At 63.2% G+C, this 21,634-nt stretch overlaps 1 protein-coding gene across 2 annotated transcripts in view; it reads right to left on the reverse strand.

The window, feature by feature from the left end:
- BCAR1 (BCAR1 scaffold protein, Cas family member) overlaps positions 1 to 19,026 on the reverse strand; it is a 33,858-nt gene extending 14,832 nt beyond the window's left edge. Inside the window, exon 1 of one of the 2 annotated variants that reach the window (XM_024978331.2) lies at positions 18,844 to 19,026. In XM_024978331.2, coding sequence (XP_024834099.1) covers positions 18,844 to 18,855 — 12 coding nt within the window. In that variant the 5' untranslated portion in view covers positions 18,856 to 19,026. 2 annotated transcript variants of the gene reach the window in all.
- Between the last annotated feature and the right edge of the window lie 2,608 nt (positions 19,027 to 21,634).

A 21,634-nucleotide genomic window follows, 5' to 3' on the forward strand; every position in this document is an offset into this window, starting at 1 on the left:
AGGCCTGTGCCAGGCCAGCTGGGCGCCAACCCCTCCTCTGCGTCTCCTGAGGCCTGAAGAGTCAGAGCCTGCTCTGGACCTGCCTCGGCAGTGGGATCCGGAGCGGGACCACCCGCGTCCGTGTCCACTGGGGCCTACGTCTCGTTCCCTGGATTCATCCGCGGGCAAAGAAGAGAGAGGATGAGGTCTCTCCCACCTCCACGTTGGCCTCGGGGGCCAGAAAGAGCCCCTCTGAGCCCTGGCATGCTGAGGACTTGGGGGAGGACATGGTGTCTAGGCGGCCGGCCGGGCAGGCGGCCCCAGGACCGCACGCTCAGACTCCAGGCGCAGTGTCGGCGGGGAGTGCACCCCTGCAGAGCCGGAGGCCGGGAAGCAGGGAGCCATGGGGGACGAGGCCCGGGGAGGTCAGCCCTGGCGTGGAGCAGAGGCCCACCCGCACTGAGGGCAGCACCGGGGTCCGGGCCCCGCATGGCACCCTCCGCAGCTCGTTAGACCAGGTCAGTTATGAACATAAGAGGCCTACGTGAGTCCTCAATAAAAAGTCACTCGAACTTGAAAAACTGGGAGAGGATAATGTCTGAGACGATGAAAGGATGCTTTTTCCTCGTTTTTCAGAAATTTAAAATTTGTATTTAATAAGCATTTTTTGGTTTGGAGGCTGAAAACACACACGTCTTGACCACCTCCTGGGCTCCACAGCAGGATGGGATGGCCCAGGCGAGGTGGGTTAGAGGACAGAGGCCTGGGAGGAGCCCCGCAGCTCGCTGATCCCCGGGTCCCAGCCCCGCCGCCTGCAGGAAGAGCAAGTTTTCCAAATATGGTCTGCAGTCCTCCTGACGGAGCACACTCCGATTCCGTCAGGGGGGGCGGGACGCCCAGCCCACCCTCCCTCAGCGAGTGACCCCAGAACACGGAGCCACCCGGTTGGGTCCCCTCAGCCCCTGCCCCGTGACCACAGGAAGTGCCAGCAGAGTGAGTCACAGGAAAACCCCTCCAGCCAAAGGGGGCGGGTGCAGACAGGGGCATGCCCTGCAGACACCCCCACCTCAGAGGAGGGCCGCCGGGGGGTGGAGGGCCAGCAGAGGGGCTTTGGGCAGCGCTGGCCTCTCGGGCGGCTGGAGAGCTCCACCCAGGGCCAGGGCCAGTGGGAAAGGGGGACAGGGTGAGAGGAATCCCCCGGGGCCCAGGAGGGCACCCAGGGAGCTACCGGGGCCGCTGCACCCAGGGAGGCCCAGTCACAGGCGGTGTGAGCGCGTGGAGCAGTCGGGCCCGATCCTGCGGTGACCGTACAGTCTGGGGAGGCCCGAGCTGGGCTGTGCAGCGCCTCTCGGGTGGGCACATGGCAGCAGGCGCCTGGCACCGGGAGCGCCTCAGCCTGTGTCAGCTGGTGCCCCCTGCCCCATCCCGAGCCCCAGGGGTGGGCTCGCCACGGTCCAGGCACTACTGCGCGCCAGCTGGCCGGGCACCACCCCGGGGCCTCCCAGCCACTCCAGCTGCTCCTCATGCCCCCCCCTCCCGGGTCTGAGCAGCAGCACCAAGACCCACCTGGGTCTGCCCTCCGCCCACTGCTGGGGACCCCGAGCAGGCCCCGCGGCCTCTCTGAGCACCCGGATCCCTTGCGCTCAGAGGGCGAGCCTGGTTTCCCAGGACGCTGCTTCTGTTTAATGAGAGGCTCGCCTGGCCAGGTGCTGGGCCAGCCTCAGAAAGGCAGTGCAAGCCTAGCTCAACCAAGAAGACACACCACGGTTTGCCAGGACAGGGCGAGGAGTGGGACACAAAACTAACGCGCCAGGGCCGCCTCACAGGGGTCGGGCTGAGGGCCTCCCCGAGAGGGACACCTCAGGCGACTCATGAAGGATGGAAACCAGGCGGCCAGGAAACGGTGCGGGGAAGGGCGTGTGGACAGAGGGCACACACGAGACGTGACCGTGAAGTGCGGAGGGTGGGCGGGGCGCCAGGGCCACAGCCTGGACTGGCAGCGGGGAGGGTGGGAGGGGCGCCCACATGGCAGGCCGCCTTGGGAGGACGTGGGTGGGGGGGCAGTAAGCGCATCCAGTGGCAGCACACCATGGCGGAACAAGGTAAGACCCGCCGCTCCGGAGCACTCCTGCGCTGGACGCGTGCCCCCGGGCCCAGGACCTCGCTCCAGGCTGAAGAGGGGCCCATCCACCCAGCACCCGGCCCGCCAGCCTCCATCACTGCCGGGCATCGCGAGCCCCAGGGGTGCACAGCCGGGCCCCGGGGGGCCCACCAGTCTCTGTCACCGCCAGGCCTCATGAGCCCCAGGGGTGCACAGCTGGTTCCCGGGAGGGTACAGCACCCGGCGCGCCAGCCTCCATCACTGCCGGGCCTCGCGAGCCCCAAGGGCACACTGCCTGGCCCCGGGAGGGCACAGCACCCAGCCCACCAGCCTCCATCACTGCTGGGCTTCACGAGCCCCAGGGGCACACAGCCTGGCCCTGGGAGGGCATAGCACCCAGCCCACCAGCCTCCATCACTGCTGGGCTTCACGAGCCCCAGGGGTGCACAGCCGGGCCCCGGGGGGGCACAGCACCTGGCCCTCCAGCCTCCATCACTGCCGGGCCTCATGAGCACCAGGGATGCACAGACAGGCCCCAGGAGGGTACAGCACCCAGCCCACCAGCCTCCATCACTGCTGGGCCTCGCGAGCCCCAGGGGTGTACAGCCAGGCCCCGGGGAGGCACAGCACCCGGCCTGCCAGCCTCCATCACTGCCAGGCTTCACGAGCCCCAGGGGCGCATAGCCGGGTCCCTGGGAGGGCACAGTACAGGGGCCCACCCGCGTCCAGGCACCACGCGGACGGCAGCCACCCCGCCCGCACCTCTGACCCCTTGCTCCTGACCTGGGGAGCCCCTCGCTAAATCCTACTCCTTCAGGATGCCACTTGGGTGTCACCACCCCCCGGAAGGCTCCCACATCCTCTCCTGGGCACCCACCGCCCACTGCGCCCTCTCTGAAGTGCCGATCAACACCCTTCATCATTGCCCACTTCATGTCCCCCGACCTGGGCATCCAGGAAGGGGAGGGGGGCCTGCCCCCTCAGCAGGGGACCCCCACACAAGCAGGGCTGAACCTGGGGCTGCTGACCTGCCCAGCGCAGGAGGGGGCGGTGCCCTGGCCTCCCTGGGAGCCGCCCAAGGAAGCCAGGTCGGCCCCCTGACACAGCCTCGCCCCAGAGGGAGGGGACAGAGGGGCACCCCCAGCCTGAAGCAATACTCCCTGGGCAACGGCCTGCCGCCGGCGTGCCCAGAACAACGGCCTAGTTGTTGCAGGGGAGCTGAGAGGCTGTCCCACAGGCCGGCCTGGTGCGAGAATGGCCCTCATTGTGTGCGCCAGACCCACTGGGCCCAGGGCGCGGAGCAGCTGGGCCATGGCCGCCACTGGGCACGCGCTCGGGAGATCGGTGGCCGCCGGATGGGTGTACCCTCCACCTGCTGCCCCGGGGAGTCCCGGGTGTGCTCTGGGTGTCCCCAAACACAGACTCGGGGGTGGTGCTACCTGGTGGCTGAGAGACTGACAGGCTCACAGTGACAACCTGACGACACGGCTCTTCTGCACACTCAGTATCTCCTTCACCTCGAGACACCAGGACTACGCCCATCCTACAGATGGGGAAACTGAGGCACGCAACCGTTACCTGATCTGCCAGTGTCATGGGCAGGACGTGGCAGAGGAGCCCTGAGCTGTGTGGCAAAGCGCAGCCGGGCGGCCGGGGCGGAAAGTTCACAGGCCTTGTCCACCCACCCCGTCCCTGCCCCCGCCACACACCCCAGCCCCGAGCACAGAGCCCCACACACAGCACTCACTCGGCAAACACTGGTTCTCTTCATGCACGGCTGTCTCAAATGTGGGCCAAGTTTATTTCTGGGGTATTCTGTTTGCTTGTCCCAAGGAGACCCTGCGGCCAGTGGATACAGCCAAAACGTGTGTATGCCCCCGTGGCAGCCCACGCTCACAGCTCACCCGTGCTCCAGGACGCCCCCAGGAGGGCTGCCCCGTGCCCAGGGCCCTGACAAGCCCCCGCTCTGCTCCAGGCTGGGGATCCGGGAAGGCAGCGCCTCTTCCCTTTCCAGGGGTCCCTACACCCTCATCTCGGACAGAACTGCAGAACAGCTGGCCTTGGCGTTGCCCAGGACAACTGAGGGTTCAGGGTCTGGGCTCAGGTCTTCAGTGTTCAGCGTGAGAAGCATGGGTGAGCCCCCTGCGCCAGAGCCACCCTCGGGGAACAAGGGAGGCGTGCCTCCTTCCTTGCCTACTGGGTAGCGCCCGAGCTCTGGATGCAGAGCAGGGGCTGGGTGTGGGCCTTCAGCCCCAGGCCTGACCCCAGCAGCCAGAACAGGTCCACAGACACAGACTGGAAACCCAGCTGTGGGGAGTCACGGCTAGCAGCTCCCTGAGACAAGCAGGTGCCCTGACCTGGCCTTCGTTAACAGTGGCAAGAGCAGAAGCCTCCACGTTCAGGTCCTGGGCAGGAAGCAGGCCGCGGGCAGGGTGTCCTGGGCACGGACCCTGGAGGCTGGGCAGGGAGGGTCCTCCTGCCGCGAGCACGGCCTGCAGCCTCCACCACACCAGATGGTGGGCAGAGGTGGGCCTGGCCCCGGGCACTGAAGAGCTCCCGGGGGGAGGGACGAGAGTAGAGCCCGCCATCCCAGAGCCCACCCACCTGCTGACAGCTGGGAGTGGTCCTCACTCCCTGAGCCCCGTACCACTGCCACCCACCCAGGAAACTGACCCAGACCCCAGACTCGCTGGGACAGACCGGCCTGTTCAGTCTTGGGATTTGGCTTCTCGGCAGAGGCCAGCACAGGCCAACCTTGACTTCACGGACAGCATCAGGCCCTGGGAAGCCACCACGGCCACCCCCTTGGTTTGCCACCGGAGGGGCCGAGGCAGAGGCACAGCCCAGGTGGGGCAGCAGAGGCGTTGTTCCTACAACGCCTTGGTTTCCCCACCTCGGCGTTCAAAGCCCCCTCTCCAGTCCTAAATGGCAACTCGCAGTAGCCCTTAAAGCAGCACCACCTGCTTCAGCAGGAGGAGGGTCTACACTGGCACAAAGAGCGCAGTTCCCCAGCTCAAGAAAGGTCCTGAGCCCTGACATCCAGAGCGCCTGCTGGAAAAGGGGTCTGAGACGGGGCCCTGCCCCTCCACCCTGAGCCCTTCCAGGCCAGCCAGTACTTCGTCCCTCTCCCCACTCAGAGATGGGAGCAGGTCAAGTCAGGGGCTCTCCCGTCAGGGAGACCACCCTGTCAGGGAGACCGCCAAGTCAGGGAGACCACCCTGGAGCTCCATACTCGGGGCCCTCAGGGCCCAGAGAGGAGGAACTCGGACAGTATCTTCCCGGAGAATGGCCCAGTGTCCGCCAAGCACTGTCCCCATCCCCTTCCACCTGCTGGCTGGTTCTGGCTGCCCCAGCTGGCTGTGGGCTCCTGGGGGACGGAGGAGAGCTCTCCAGGCTGAGAGAAAATGGGCGCTGGGACCCCTAAAAGAATGATGGAGGCCAGGTGGGGGCCACTAAAGCACAGTGCAGGAGCCAGAGAGAGACCCCATGGAGCTGGCAGTCCCCCCAGTCCCTGAGCGAGGGGAGCACATGGACGAGCTGGGCCACATCAGGAGACTATGCCCTGGGTCAGCTCTGAGGACAGTAACGTCCCTCTCTGGCCTCAGTGCCCCCATCTGCGCCTGGGGGGAACAGCTGTCTGGGGGCCTCTCTCACTCGGGCAGGACTCCCGGGGCACTGCCCTCACTTCAGTCCCTTGCCCAAGCCTGGGCACATGGGGCCAGCTCTCCGGACCTGAGGCTGACTGTCCTGGCAGAGTTAGAGACTGCCCTAGCCCGCCTCCACCCTGCACCCACTGGACTCTCCCCTCACTGAGGTCAAGTGGGTGGCGGGTGCCAGTGCCAGAAGGGCTTGCCAACAGCTCCTCCCAGACTCTCTTCCCACCAGGCTCCACTTGCACCTGGGGCCCCTCTCCTGCTTTTCTACGCCTGTTAACCCTGACATCCCTCCACCCCAGCATCAGCTCCCCACCCTGGAAAGGAAACGGTCATGGGGGGGGGGCGGGGGTGCGGCGGGCGGCGCACGAGGAACACCTGCGGGCCTGGCTGAAACTGACACAGCAAACCCAGACAGGACCTCCCAGCTGAGACTCTTAAGACTGGGGAGAAAACAAGCTCCCTGTTCTCAAGACCAGCTGGAGATGGGAGACAACATCTCCCCGGACTCTAACCTCTCACGCTCCCCGACCTCCCCCAGGCATCGGCAAACCTCAGCTTCTCCGAACCCGTCACCACCACCCGGGGCTCTGCCTAGCGCAGCAGCAACGCGAGGACAGGCCACCCGAGGGGCGGCTGCGCCCCTCCCGGCTCGCACGCTCCACCCGCGGAGACGAGGGCCCGGGATGGGACCGCCGCGTGGGCCTGGACTGCCCTGCCCGCCGTCCAGCTCCTACAACGCTTTTACAGCGAGCGAAGGCCATAACCGAGAGGAGCCTGCCCCGGATCCCGGAATCCAACGCTGGCGACCCGGAGGTTAATTATTAACTTCTCCGCGGACCACGCACTTGCTCCCGGCGCCCTCGATCCCTAGCATGGGGCAGGGGCAACCGTCCCCCCAAAACACACGGAGCCCCACCCCGCCTCCTGGAAATTCACGGCACAAGGGGCCCCGGGTCGCTGCTCCAGGCGATGGAGTGGGGGCTCGGAGACCCGGCTCTCAGGCCCAAGGTCACCCGACAGGCGCTGCCGGCAGGCGGGAGCGGGCCTCCGGCCAGCTACTTTCCCGGATCCAGGAACTTCTCTGCGGCCCGCGGCGCCCGAGCCCGGTCCTTCCAGCAGCCCGCGGGCGCGTGGGGCCTGCGGTCACCCCCAGTCCCGGCCTTCGAGAGCCCGGGCCGGGCACAGGGGGTTCCCAGGATCCCGGCCCCACGCCCCCGCTGCGGCCGTTCCCAGGACCCGCGGGTCCGGCAGGAAATGCCGCTCACTTAACCCTTCCCCGCCCGGGCCCGCCGGGTCCGCCCGGGAGCGGGCAGGGCCGGGGTGCCTCCGCCGACGGCCCCCGGTGCGCGGACCCCGCCCCGGCCGAGCTCACCAGGTAGTTCATGGTGTCCGGTGGGCCTGGGCTCCCCGTGGGAGCGCACAGCGAACCGCTCGCGCCGAGCGCTCGCGGGGTCCCAAGCGCCCCGAAGCCGCCCGGCTCCCGGGCCCCGGTCCGGCCGCCTCAGCGCCTACCCGGCCACTGCCACCGCCCAGGGCCGGCCCGCCCCGCCCCGCCCGGCTCCGGCTTGCCCTGCCGCGCGCACCCATTGGCCACTCGGGCCCCCATGCAAATGACCCGCCGGCCCGGGGGCGGGACGCCGAGCAGGGCCGCCCCCGCCCCCGCCCCCGCCCCCGCCCCCGCCCCCGGTGCCGGGACTGCGCGGGGCTCCAGGAACCCGCCTGCCCGGCGCTCCGAAGGCCTGTCCCTGCACTCCACCGAGGGCGAGCACGCATCCTCCTCAAAGGCCGTGGCCTTCCTCTTTCTGGAAGACTGCCGGGATTGCCCTCCTCTTCTGCGGCCGTGGCAGCCCCAGAGGCGCCAGCCTTCCCCGGCCGCCAGCGCGGGTCATTTCACATGCGTCCATCCAACAAGTCCGACTCAGATTTGCACCCGGAGGAGTATGCCCCAGCTGGCAGAAAACTAAGATTCCGGCCACCACCGCACCGACTCTGGTCGGGCCTGTGGTGTCTTAAGAGCCCCAGAATGTGAAGACATGGCAAAGACGCCGGGGACGGCAGGGAATCCGGGGACAGCAGCTGTCTCCGTGGGTAATGCGGGGAGAGGAGGCCCGGAGCACATCGTGTTCTAATAGCCAGTGTGCGGGAAGCCCCAGCGCACCGGGGACAAGAAACTTGTCCATCTACCCCTTCTCCGAACTGAATCCAGCTTCCCAAGTGCTGCCCCAGGACCTCTGCCCCCACCCAGACCCCTCAGTCAGCCCTGTCCAGGGCTGACACCTCTGGCCCAACAACTCCCGTTTCAGCAGCAGGGGCTGGGAGGGATGCTGATGGGAATGACCGGAGGGAGACGCACTACAGGGAAGTTGAGTGGAGGGCACTGTGGTTCTGAGCTTCCCCTCCCCAGGAGACAAGCTGTGACCGTCCCTGAACGTGGTCCAGGGCTGCACGGAGGTCTGCAGGGAGATCTAGGAAGGAGCCGGCTCCAGACCTGGAGCTCCCGCGCCTCACATCTGGGGTTCTCCCACAGGCTGCCTTCTCAAGCCACTTGCTGAGTGTGCAGACACCATCAGGCAGCTTGGAATGCCAGTGAAGCAGCCGGACATGTCCTGTAGAGAACCCTCGGGCGTGGCCTATAAAATACATACAAGCCCGAGAAAGATCCAAAGGTGTCCCTCCACCGACACCCAGACTGACACAGCCCCTCTCCAGGTGTGCTACCATGGGCAGGCTCTCCCTCATCTATAAAAGGAAGACGCTGGGCTAGGACACCCCACGTCTGGCTGGTCATAGATCCCTTGGAAAGCTTGTTAAGAAACAAATTCCTAGGTCCCCTCCTCCAGAAAAACTGGGAGTTGGCAGGGGAGGGGGGGAATCCAGACATCTGCATTTCTCCCAAAACTGCTTGGGGAACCACTGGACGGAACTCTCAGCACAGGGTGTGGGCAAAGAGCAGCAAGATTTGGACACAGGGGGACCCAGAGTCCTCAAGAAGGAACGGGACAAGCTGCCACCCTATGCCCGCCTTAGGACTGGCCCCCCTGTACCCTTCAAAACAGCCCAGTTCCCCACAGAAGACCCAGCTCTCAGGGAAATGTTGCCAAGGGTGTCCCCTCCTGCCTGTTCCCAAGGCTGTGCCCCAAAGTCAGAAAGGAAGCCGTGGCCTCGTCAGAAAGGCCTGCCCTGCCCTCAGCCTGACTGGCACCTCCGCTTCCAAGGAAACATCGGAACAGCCTGCCGTGAGTGAATATCTGTACATGCTGAGTGGAGGGGATCCTTAGGTTTTCCCTGGGGTCTCCACTTGGGTGGGGAGTAGGGTGGGGACCAGGCTCCACAGCTAGTCAGTAGGTCTCCACAGAGATGGGCAGGGACATCCCTGTCGAGTTGGCCTTATCCTGTGCGAGCCGGCCTTGGGAGAGCAGGGAAGCGCCTGGAAGACCAGAGACCCTCCCTCCGCGGGGCTGGATTAAAGCCGAACGGGGGCGGGGCTGCTCAAGTGGGCGGGTAGGCGGGGGAGGAGAACCCAGCTCTGGCCCAGGCATTTCAAAAATTTGCTCCTTTTCCACTTAAACTCCCCACTCCCCCCAAGACTGTGCCTCCCAGAATGGCATTTCCGCTTTGGAATCCAGGCCCTGGGATCTCTGCCCCACTGTGCTGGAAGGGGAGGGGTTGAAGGGGGAGCCGAGTGCCCCCTCCCAGGCCTGCCTTGGGGAAGTGGGGGAGGGGCGCCCATTGGGCAGCTCTGGGGGTCTGTGGGGGAGCAGACCCTCCCAGGCCAATGGCCAAGGGATGCAGCCCCCAGGACAGCGCTCAGGCCAGCACTAGGCCAAGGCCTCCATGATCACGTGCTCATCTCGTGCCCACAGTGATCCTGCACAACAGGCTTCCCAATTCGCCCCATTTTCCAGATGAAGAGGCTGAGACTCAGTTTCCCCTACCCACCCTGCACCCCCCAGACTGCAGTCCCAGAAGGGAGGGCAGGCAGGGCTGCTATAGCGCAGCCCACGCTGAACCCCCTGCGGCACCTTCAGGACCTGCAGGGCAGAAAAGAGGTCATGGAACACGGGTGCCCAGGGAAGCTGAGGACCCTGCCGCACTCAGAGGCCCCAAAGGACAAGCATGTGAGACCCAAGCACCATCCTCAGACACAAGTGAGCTCAGAACAGGCTCAGGAGCGCCCCTCAGCAGGGTGAGCACACCGTATGCCCGGGAAGGAGAGGACCCTGCTGGATGGAGGGGCCGGGAGAAGCTGGCAGAGCGTGGGCTCCTCCCAGAGCACCGTGGTCACCCCAGCGGTGCAGGCGAGCTTACAGCTGGGGTGTCCCCCCAGGCCCTGGGGGAGCACCTGTCTGTGCAGGGCCGATGGTGGCCTACGCCCAGGCCACTGGTTCCCGTGCGTCCATCACGGGCCCGCTGGGGCAGGCGCTGCTGGTGATCCTAGGCCCTGAGTGAGGAGACCTGGCGCCTGCTCTCTGGGCTTTAGGGGGTCTTATTCTCCACGTTAGACCCACAGCACAAAGAACGGTTCTTGCAATAGCCCCAACAATGTCTGTGGCAGCATTTATAACAGTGAACAAAGAGGGGCATAACGTAAATGACCAGCTATAGGGGACTGGTTGGGCCACCAGAATCTCTCAATGGAATCCTGTGCAGCTATTAAGATGGCCATTTTCAAAGGCTAAAATCATGCAAGAAAATGCTGATGCCAAGTGAAGCGTGGACTGAAATGGCTAGCTCCAAGTGACTCGGACAGCCGCCTTCTCCTAAGCCTGGGCTTTCCCAGCAGCACCGAGGGGGGCCGGCCGGCTCCGGGCGCAGCAGCAGGGAAGGATTTCCTGAGGCCGGAGGTGAGGGCTGCCAGCCGCAGGGACAGGAAGAAACGATGCCTCTAGAAGGCCGCAGTGGACGCCCAGCCCTGGGCTGGCCACGCACACCGGCAGGCTCCAAGGCAGCCTGCGAGCCGGAGCCAGCCCTGTGGGCGAGGGGGCAGGACACCGCGCAGGCCCAGCTGTGCCAAGAACCGCTGTCACACTGCCACCGCCACAGAGACCGCCCTCCCGGGGCCAGGACAGAACCATCCCCACCCAGAGGCTCGGACAGGGGCAGGGCCTTGCCCCCTCACACCTCCAGGAAGTGACAAAGCCACAAAATGCAAACCGGCTACCAGGGCATGATCCCACAGAAGAGCACCCCAGGGGACCCCAGACAGAGCAGACCCCGGGGGCTGGAGCCTTGAAGCCTTGCCTCCAATGGAGAAACCACGGGCGTCCATGTGTCATTATGGTGGTGACCAGCTGTGGGGTGGGCTCCAGTCCCCCAACAGGGCCCCGGGACAGCCCCCAGGGGCCTGGGTGCAAGGGTGGGACCAGGGCAGAGGGGTGGGGGCAGAGGCAGGGCTGCGGGATGCACGGCCTGGACCCCTGCCGATCCTACGCCCCCACCTTCCAGCAGCTCCCTCCCCCGCTCTCAGGCTCTTTCAAGGACAGCACAGTCTCCTAATTTTTTTTTTTCTCCTAATTTTTTAATTGATTTTCTAATTTGAAAATTAAGCAGGCGCAGAGGCACCTGCAGGGAGGTGCTGCCTTCAGAGAGGGGTTCTGCTCACACGGCTGGGGCGCTTCCCAGGGCCTCTCTGCCCCAGCCCTGGGTACGGACCCCAGTAGCCTGAGTGCCCCCTTCTTGTCTGTACCCCCTCCCGGTGTGCCTCAGAGAACCAACAACCAGCTCCGCACTTTTGTGTGCACAGAGAGGCCTGCCCCTTGCTGGCACCGGGACCCCTGTCCCCGGGTCCTCACCCCTCCCCTGGCACCGGGACCCCAGTCCCCGGGTCCTCACCCCGGCAGCGGCCCCTCAACACTGCCTGGGGGAGGGCGGGGGTGGGGGAAGGGAGAGCCAGGGACAAGCCCCTGTCCTCGGAGAGAAAGCTGGGCGGCTGAGCTCTGGCGGGCAGCCTGGGCGGCAAGGCCAGGGTGTGGTCAGCAGCCCCAGCCCGCCATCTGCTTGCCTCTCCCATGGCAACCGGCCCCTGCGCGAGGGCAAGGGGAGGGGCGACCGCACATGCCATCTGCCGCCCCCACCTGCTTCTGCCGGAGGACAGGTGCCGACACCCACCACGGCCCCCAAGGGGCAGCGGTGTGACCCCGACATCAGTGGGGGTTGGGGGGCCGGTGGGGTCACAGGAGGGGACTTCAGGAGCCCAGGCCGGCATGAACGCAGGGACAGCACAGCTACGGCGCCCCCCGCCTGCGCCTGCTCCAGCCTGCAGGGGGCTCCACGCGCCCCCGGCCCACCTTCTCGTCCGGGTTGGCCTGTAGGCCAGGACCTCTGATTCCACCCGGCGTGGGGCCCTCCGTGGTCACTGTGTCTCTCAGAGCCTCTGGGACTGGCCAGGACGCTGCAGGCACACTCATGCCTCTGCCTTACACACCAGCCCTGCCCCACCAGGCATGCTCCCGGGCACCCACACCTCGTGCACAAGTGCCCTCCAGTAAGGCCCCCCACCCCCAGCCCTGTGTTTCCACATCCCCTGAATGGTTCTGCAGCAAAAACCTTTCTGCAAAGCCCAGGTGCCCCCAGACCCCCAGGCACTGCAGAGAGGTGGGCAAGGTCTCCCCTCAGCCTGGGGACTGGGTGTGGCCGTAACAGGGTCTATCAGGACACCCTCCAGTACCCGCTCCCGCTGGGACACCACTGCCAGAAAACAAGTCCTCGTCCTCAGGGAGCGTCCACTCCAGGGTGGGTGCAGGGAGCAAGCGGAGAGACATGGGATGTTGGGGAGAACGACACAGAGAGGGGCTTCTTTATACAGATGCTAGGGCTCCTCACTGAGGAGGTGGCATTTGAGCAGCATGTGACTCTTTTGCTCAGGCTCATTATACAGAAAAAAGTAAGTCAAGGTTTGTAAAAAATAGCACAGGCATGCCAACAACTGCCCGGGTGTGCAGCGCAGCATGCAGAGCAGGGCGGCTCTCAGGCCAGCCTCCCCCACTGCAGCTTCCTGAGGGGTCAGGTGTCCTCGGGACCTGCCTGCGGAGTGACTGCCTGGCGGGGAACCTTGGTGGGCAGCCAGGGTCAAAGTGGGGAGCTCAGGAATCCATCCAGGCCAGGGAGGGTGGGGAGACAGGGGCCGCTCCCAGGAGAGCTCCATCTCCTCCTAGAAGCCTCTCCCCAACAGGAGCTCTGGCGGGTACGGGCCCTGGGAAGAGGGGATTCGAGCACCGGATACCTGGGGAGAGCTGTGGACAAGAAGGCACGCGTCACACCGCTCTGAACAATCACGGTACTTTGGGGAACTCGGCATTTAGGGAACACAGACACCTCTGGGCATGCCTCAAGGCACACAGCCCTGGATATCAGGTTTTATAAAATAATGAAATAGGGTATTATACCACCAACAACACTAGTATGTTCCAGTATTAAAAGCCCTCCGCACACAAGGACTAGAGACAGACATCCATCAGCAAGAGAGCAGGACATACATAAACTCAGAGTCAGCAGTGGACTGCTCAGCACAGCAGTGAAGATAGAACTATTGACACATACCCTGTGGGTGAGACTCTCAAAATCATTTTGCTGAATGAAGTCAGACCCCAAAGAGTATATACTATAATATGCTTCCGCTGGCATCAAGTTCAAGAATAGGTGAAACCTTGCCGTGACGAGAGAAATCACCATGCTGGCCACCGTAGAAACGAACACAACTCTGTAAATCAACTACACGCCAATAAAAAATGACTTTCCAGAACAAGATCATGGGATAATCATAGTTTTTCCTTTAAAAAAAAAAAGAAACCAGAATGCTGACCATGTTACAGGGCTGGGGCGCACTTGACAGTAAGGTAGTGCTTGTGAACGTTCTGAGATGACGGACAGGCTCATCATCTTGATTCGACTGACGGTTACATGGGGTCTACATTAGTCAAAACTTACCCAACTGTACACCTAACGTCTGTCCATTTCACTACATAGAAAACCTTCTCAGTTAAGAGAGTCTCAACTGGTAAAAAGAAAACAAATCACAGAGGAAACAATAAAGAGCACTAGGAATACCCAGAAGTAGGTATTGTAATCCTAAACCCACCGCGTTGCCCTTTTTGCCCTGGCCATCAGGGAGCTTCAAGTCAAATGTGTATGCCTACCTTCCCCATACATTACAAAGTTCTGGATTTTGCGATGATCCCAAACTCTGTCCTTCACTATAATCTGTCTCAAATCCTTACTGGAATTCGGTAGGGTTTAAATAATAAAATTGAATTACTAAAAGAAAAAAAAAAACCTTAGAGAAGGGATTAACTTTAGAAAGCCGTAACTTTTGACCAGTTCTCCATGCGGGCAGCCGTCACCGCCTCCCAGGCCCCTGACCTATCCCCAAATCTTTGTCCTGAAGAGACGGAGACAGTGGTCCAGTAAACTAAGAGAAAGCCGAGGAAACGACGGGTGAGACTAGGGTGCAGTCAGAGCAGGCAGCTGTGATGGAGCCCCGTCAGAGGCTGGGAGGCGCAGCTGAGGGCAGCAGGCACACCTCTTGCTGGGCCACGAGAGCGGGGTCAGGAGGGGCCGCCTCCTAGCCTTGCGGTCCTGCCTCACCCACAAACCAGAGCCCCCTCCTTGAAGGGCCAGGACCCACCCCATGGTGTCTCCTTCCTACCCAGGACCCTGCCTGTCCCATGCTAGGCAGGCTGCTCCAGACACATCTGAAATCAGCCCGGCACCCACCGATCCAGCAGCTTCCATCTCCTGCTACACGGCACCCACTCTTGGGGGCACTCAGGACAGGGCACCCAGCCGGCCTGGGGTACAGTGGGTCTGCTGTTGGCCCCACTGGAGGGCACTCCATCTACTGGATGAGGGCAAGTACCTGTCCATCCAAGGCTGAGACAGGGGTCCAAATAGCCAGGCAGGGAAGTGGCCAGGGTCATCCCATGGCTTAAGCCCTGGCAGGAACGGGCCACAAAAAAAGGGCTACTGGAAGCAGACTGGGCAGGCCAAGGAGGATTACAGGGGCAGGGGGCTGGTTGTGCAGGAGCCAGAAATGGGTCTTGGCTACCGTACCAGCCACTGGTGGCAGGATAAAGATAATAACCTCAACAACAGTAGCTACTATGACTTATTAGCCTCTTACAGAAAGCTTTCTGCCAACCTCGCCAAGATCTCATAAAACCCCAAGAGCTCAGTGCCCTTATAATCCCCAGAACACAGAGGACACAGACTCAGAGAGGTTCAGGTGTTCGCTCAAGGTACAGACGACCCTGCCCCATCATTTTAGAGCCCTGGCCCTTGACCTGCCAAACATCGTCCCTCCAGAAGCGACTCTCTGGGGCCCATCAGCCCCCAGCCGGGCTTCCAGGGCCTGTGCAGGGACGCAGACCCCAGGCTGTGGGGGCTGGCCGGGGGTCATCAGTGCTCCCGGGACCACCTCCTTGGCAGGCGATCGGAGCAGGCTGGACAGGGAGGAGCCAGGCAGCCTGGGTCCTGCCCCAGGAGCCTGACGGCAACGAGGCAACCCCCCTGATGAGTGCATGACCACCGCTGGGAATCCTGGAGGGCTTCCCGCAGGGGACCCTCTGCTGAGCGAGAGGAGGGACGGGGAGCGAGGCAGGGTTGGGGTCGGAGGTCACTTCCCATGCAGCCCAAGGCCGGTGGGAGGGGTGTGCCCGGCACTCTGGAGCCTGAATGCAGGACCTTGGACTTGGGCTCTGCCCAGCTCCACTGCTCTCTTCTGCACCCGTTCTCCCAGGCCCCCGCCGCCGCTGGCCTGGCTGCCCAGGCTGGAGCCGCCCGGTCCCCTGGCCAGCTCTCCAGCAGCAGCAGCAACTGACACAGAGCCAGGTACAAAGGGCACCCTGGGACCGTTGGCAGAGGCTCAACCAGGTGCCACTCCTGCTCTGTGAGTCTCCCGATGGGCTGACCTGCCCTGCCGCACCTCCCCGGAGAGCTGCTTGGCCACCGGGAGCCCCAGAAGCCCCACATCCCATGGGTGCTGAAGGGCTGACTTGAACTCATGCTCAGAAAGCCACGAGCGGAGGGGCACTTTCTTAGCGGCCCTGGCTTCTGTACAGCCCAGCAGGCCGCAGCCCCCACAATTACAGAGGCCACGCTCGCTTGCTGGCTTTGGATGCCGCCCGACTCAGTTCCCAGCCTGGCCCCATCCCCCAGTGGCCGTGCAACCGGGCAGGACGACAAGACCTCCTCGAGCCCAGCGCTCGGCACAGGGAACGCTCCACACACGTCAGCAGCTCGCTCCTTGAAAGAACCCGTCCCTCACTTAATACAGGAGCAGAGGAGAGGCTGGAGCAGCTGTGCCCATTTCACAGACAGGGAACAAGAGGCAGGAACAGGCAGCAGACAACTTCTCTACCAGCTGGAAGCTGGCTTCCTACCTGACAGTGCTGGGGGGCAGTGTCACTCCTAAATTCAGATCATGCCAATGCCCACCAGGAGTCTCAGGTGAGTGACCTAGCCATTTCCCTTACCAAATGCTTCCTGCCTGCCCAGAGAGAGGAGGCGGGCCTGGGCGCTGAGCAGCCATGCCCGAGAGGAAGGCAGACTTCAGAGAACAGCCAGAAAGCGCCTCTCCTGGTGCTGTGTCAACTCTGCCCTCAGCTCAGAGCACAGGTGGGATATGAGGCAGGGAGTTGGGAGGACCCTGCATGCTGTTCTCTCTCTGGGCCCCAGTTAGTCGTACAGTCATGTCTGACTCTGTGCGACCCCATGGACTGTAACCCACCAGGCTCCTCTGTCCGTGGAGTTCTCCAGGTAAGAACACTGGAGTGGGTTGCATGCCCTCCTCCAGGGGATCTTCCTGACCCAGGGATCAAACCCGGGTCTTCTGCATTGCAGGCAGATTCTTTACTGTCTGAGCCACCAGGGAAGCCCCAGATTGCATGTGGGTCAGATGGTGGAGTGAGACCAGCTGATCCCTGGAGGGTCCCCCTGTCTGACACTCAGGAGGTCCCCCCTGGCCCAATCTGGCCTGTCCCAACCTCTTCGCCCCCTCCTGCCGCCCACCATTGCCTCCCACCCCATTCTGAAGCATCTGGTAATTGCTGTGGGCCAAAGTGCCTGCGTCAGCCCCATCCAGGAAAAGACTGCCCAAATGAACGGGTATGCTTAAAACCCAAACGTGTCTGTGAGCACCACGTGGGCGGTCATCATTCTGGGTTCCCAGAGCGGGGCTTGAGCAGGAGGCTGGCCTCACCACTCACCAGCACATGAAAGCAATTTTCGGAACATTTCATGGCTGCTCCCAAAATGAACTTTGTTTCCCACTGCCACCAGTTCACACATCACCAGGGGGCCCAGGAGAGGCCCAGGGTGACCTGATGGCCCGGCATGTGTGCACAGGGGGTGAGGCCCCCACTCCCCCTGCAGAACCTCCGAGGACTGCAGCTGCAGGCGGAAGGGTGGCAAACAATGCGAAACTGGCAGTGTGGATGAACGGGGCAGAGGCGGACCACAGGTGTCCAGGGCAGGTGTCTACAGTGGTGCCTGTCTGCGCAAGTCACACCCAGAGACTGGCCCTCCCACCAGCCCTCTCCTCTTAGAGATGGGGCCACGGAGGCACAGAGCCCAGGAGGGCTGCCCAGAGTGCTCAGGCGAGGGGTCTGGGTGCTACCCCAGACCCTGTATCCAGACCTTTGCTGTGACTGTGGAAAACCACACCAAATCGAGCATGGACCTCCCAAACTTAGGCCGTCCAGGCTCTGATATAGCCTAAAAGTCCCAGTCCCTGTTCACTCGTGCCCTGGAGACTCTGGCCCTTGGGCAGGCTTAGATGGTCCACCTCATCTCTCTGGTCAGTGCCCAACAAGGTCAGAGAAGGTGTCCTGATGCCCTGAGCCAGAGAGGACCCAGAGCCTTGCAGGAAGGCAGAGCAGAAGGACTTGGCAGGCCTTTTCTGTCTTCTTTCTTTCTTCCTAAAGATGAGGCAATTATGCTTAGAACCAGAACGGACGGGGGTGGGGGGTTCACATCAGCACGGTCTGGAAGCCCTAAGTTTTTCATCTGTAACTCTGCATTAACCGCTTCTGGAGGCGGGCAGGAGCTCGGATCTTTAATTCCATAATAACAATGCTTTGCTCTTATACAGCATCTCTTCTCCAGTAATCTCCGTGTACTCTATGGTGGTTAATTAAAAGGCCATTTGCCCTGCCAAGAAGCCCCAAACAGTCTGCCTCATCGTAAGGATGGGGTCCCCCAAGTGCGAAGCAGTTCCACAGACAGGCCAGGTGGATAGGCACCCGGGGACCACTGCCCCCTCTTGTCAGAGGGAAAACCCCTAAAGGCCGCAGAGAAACAATGGCTGGAGGCCAGGGCTTTACAGCACAAGGCCCTCTTCCCGGCAGGAAGCAGGGAAGCAGCCCCCACCTCAGTGGGTGCCTCTGAAAAGCGGGCTGGGGGCTGCACCTGAGACCTGGTGACCAAAGGCTGCCGGGACCACTGGCCATCCGCGCAGGCCGGGCTCGGATGCCTCCAGGTGACTGGCCTGTGCGGAGCCCGGGGTGGGGTCGCCCGAGCCGCCTGCTGGGGTAGCAGCAGGGGGTGCCAGGTGAGAAGAGAAGCCCCAGGGCTAGGGGGGAAGAAGAAGTGAGGGCCTGCACCCATGGGGCCTTCAGCGGCAGAGGTACGCTTCCCGGAGAGTGCATCCTCGGGTTCTAAAGGGTGGGCGCAGACCCCCACCGCTAAGCCGGCCCGGGCGCGAGGGGTCTCCGAGAGGAACACCCGGGCCCCGGCCGGGGAGGCCCCTAAGCACCGCAAGGCGGCGGTCCCAGGCGGACCCCGGGTGGGGGGACGCGGACCCCGCCCCCTCAGCCGGCCCGGCCGCCTGGAGTGTGTCCCGGGGAGCGGCCGGGCCTTCTCCCCGCCGGGCCTGGCCACCCTGGCGGGGGGGACTCCTGGGGGCCAGCGCGGACCCCGCCCGACCCGGGTCCCCAGGGAGAGGGCGCAGGGAAAGGCGGGGGCGCGGAGGCCGGCCTCGGGGAGCCGCCTCCGGCTGCTCCCAGTCCCCTACGCGAGAGGGCCCGGCGGGGCCCCAAGCCGGCGGCCCCAGGCGGCGCGAGGCTGCGGGCCCGGCGGGGGCAAGAGCGGGCCCGGCCGCCGGTCGGTACTCACCGGCACGGACATCTTGGCCGCCGCTCCCGGGGCCCGGGCGAGCAGCGGCGCCGGCAGGCGGGGCGCTCAGTCCGCCGCGCTCAGCGCCCCCAGCGCGGTCCCGGCGCTCTCTGGGCTCCTGCGCGCTCCCGGCGCGGGGTCCCGGCGCTCTCGGGGCTCCTGCGCGCTCCCGGCCGCCGGACTGTCCGGGCGCCCCAGCCCGCGCCGCGCATGCGCCGCCCGCGCCGCCCCTCCCCCTCGGGGCTCCCCCGCCCGCGGCCGCGTTAAAGGAGAGGACCCCGAACCCGGGGTTTTTCTGTCGGCCCAACGCGGCGACGGGGCTCGGTCTCCGCCCTCTACCCATCCGTCAGGGACCACCTTGAGGCGCACCATCTCCTGGCTGCCTGCCGGCTCTGGAAGCCTGAACGCCCACCCCACCCCCAACCCCACTTTGCCCAGCCCAGGGCTCTGGGCGCCTGCCCGGTTCTCTGGCCGGGCTCCCAGCCCCTGTGTCTGAGGACGATTGCAAGTCAACCGATCAGGGCTCCTAGAAACCCTTCCCGCTCTCCTCGCTGAAGGTGGGACCCCTCCCCACCCCCAGGCAGCGAAGCCCGACGTTCCTCCCTGGCGCTGCGCCCCCCTGACTGCCCTTCCCCAGGGATGCGGAGCGCCCGACCCCCCGGAAACAGCCTGGCTGATCCAGGTCATCGAACAGAGCTGGCCTGGGTTCTGGGGAAGATCCTGCCTCCTGCTTATCCCCGCTAAAGGGCCGGCCCTGCCCCAGAGCCCGGGCTTCAGACACAGAAGACAGACGTTCCAGGGCCTGAGCCTTCCTTTCTCTGGGTTAACCCCCCAGTTTCTTCAGCTGTTGCACAGCTGCCCTGGTGCCCAAGTCTGGGCACATACTTGAGCATCTTAGCTGCTCCCCATCCCCTGCCAGGTAGGCCTTGCTGTCCCCACGGTTACTTCTAACAGACTGAGGCTCTGAGCCCCCTCAGCTACCAGAAGGCACTACCGGGGGTCTGACCACTCTGTTCTGCTTCCCACCACATACAAACTGTCCCCGCTCCGGGGGGGCCCTTCCCGGACTAGAGGCGGCAGGCAGGGCCACAGCAAGCAGAGGGGGGTCTGGGGTGACAGCTGCCACCCCCTCAAAGGGCCTTCTGTGTGTGTCTGGCAGGAGGTCCTGCCCGCGCCCACCCGCCCGCATCCAGCTGGCCCGGGGCTCCTGAGCTGGAAGCCGCAGTTCAGTGTGGCGCCGGCGCGCTGTCTCAGAGGTCCCCCCACCCCTCCCCACCCCGACACTGCCCCAGCCCCGCCTTCTTGCTGGAGCCTGGCTCCACCTCTTCTTTCTTTCCGAGTCTGTCTGAATTCTTATCGCCCACTGTTCCTGTGTCCTCTCCCGGCCAGGGTACCGGGAAATGGAAACCCAGCAGAGGGGTGCGGTTGGGCCACAATCTCCAAAACCATCCGTGCCTCCGACCGACCCCCTGTGACTACTTTCCCGGAAAGGCCATCACAGGCTCATGCTGGAAGAGAGAACACAGGCCAGACCCTCCCTCACTCCGAGGCAGGGACCCAGGGCCTTGGGTGTGGGGTTGGGAGCAGCCAGAGGGGCCCCATCAGTGCGCTGAGCAGCCAGCAGGACCAGGCAGGACCAGGTCTGTGAGAAAACAGCGGCTGCTCCCGCTCGCCACCGCCCAACACCCCCTCACTACCCAGCCGGCAAATGATCCCCGGGTGACTCCCTCGGTGCTGCAGAGAACAAGTTCTGGGCACCCCACAACTAGCAGTTTACACCGGGCTATCTGAGCAGGCACCAGCACCCTGGGAGTGTCCTCAGAGTTTGCCAGGGACCCAGGGAGACAGGGGTTCCCGTTGCTCCTGGCACTTGGATGGAAGGGAATTTGGACATGGCCAGAGTGTCTTCTCAAGTGGTTCAGGTGGTAAAGAATCCACCTGCCAATACAGGAGACACAGGTTCGATCCCTGGATGAAGGAGATCCCCTGGAGGAGGAAATGGCCACCCACTCCTGTATTCTTGCTGGGAAAAGACAGAGCAGACTGATGGGCTACAGTCCATGGAGTCAAAAAGGAATTGGACACAACTTAGCAAATGAACGCACACTCAGACACAAAGTCTGGGCAAAGACAAGCTTCATACCCAGTTCTCTAGACACTCAAACCCAGCCTCTGTGCCCCGGGCTTTGCCAGAGGATTGCCAGCCTAGGAGAGTGGATTTGGAGGCACCAGCAGGCACTGTGTAATGATCCTACACTGGTCACCATTGATGAACCAACAATGATACATACATGCTTACTAACTGAAGTCCACACTCTACTCAGATTTCCTTCCTTCTCCCTTCTGTCCTTTTCCTGTTCCAGGATCCCACCAGGAATCCCACATTACATGTAGTCATCATGTCTCCTTAGGCTTCTCTGGACTGTGACCGTTTTTCAGACTTTCCTTATTTTTGATGACCTTGACAGATATGAAGAGTATTGGTCACAGATTTTATACAATGTCCCTCAACTGGGATTTGTCTGATGTCTTTCTCACAGTTAGGTTGGAGTTCTGAGTTTATAGGAGGAAGATAAAATGACATAAACTCCCAGTGTCCTTGCATGGGAAATATGAACAGAGGAGCCTGGCAGGCTACAGTCCATGGGGTCACAAAAGAATCGGACACAAAAGAGTTTGTTTGTAAAATGACATTCTCAACACATCATTTCAAGGATACATAATATTAATAGGATTTACTCTTGCCAATGTGATGTTGACCTTGAACTCCTGACTGAGACAGCATTTGTCA

The sequence above is a fragment of the Bos taurus genome, chromosome 18 (genome assembly GCF_002263795.3).
Source record: "Bos taurus isolate L1 Dominette 01449 registration number 42190680 breed Hereford chromosome 18, ARS-UCD2.0, whole genome shotgun sequence".
Taxonomy (NCBI): Eukaryota; Metazoa; Chordata; class Mammalia; order Artiodactyla; family Bovidae; genus Bos; species Bos taurus.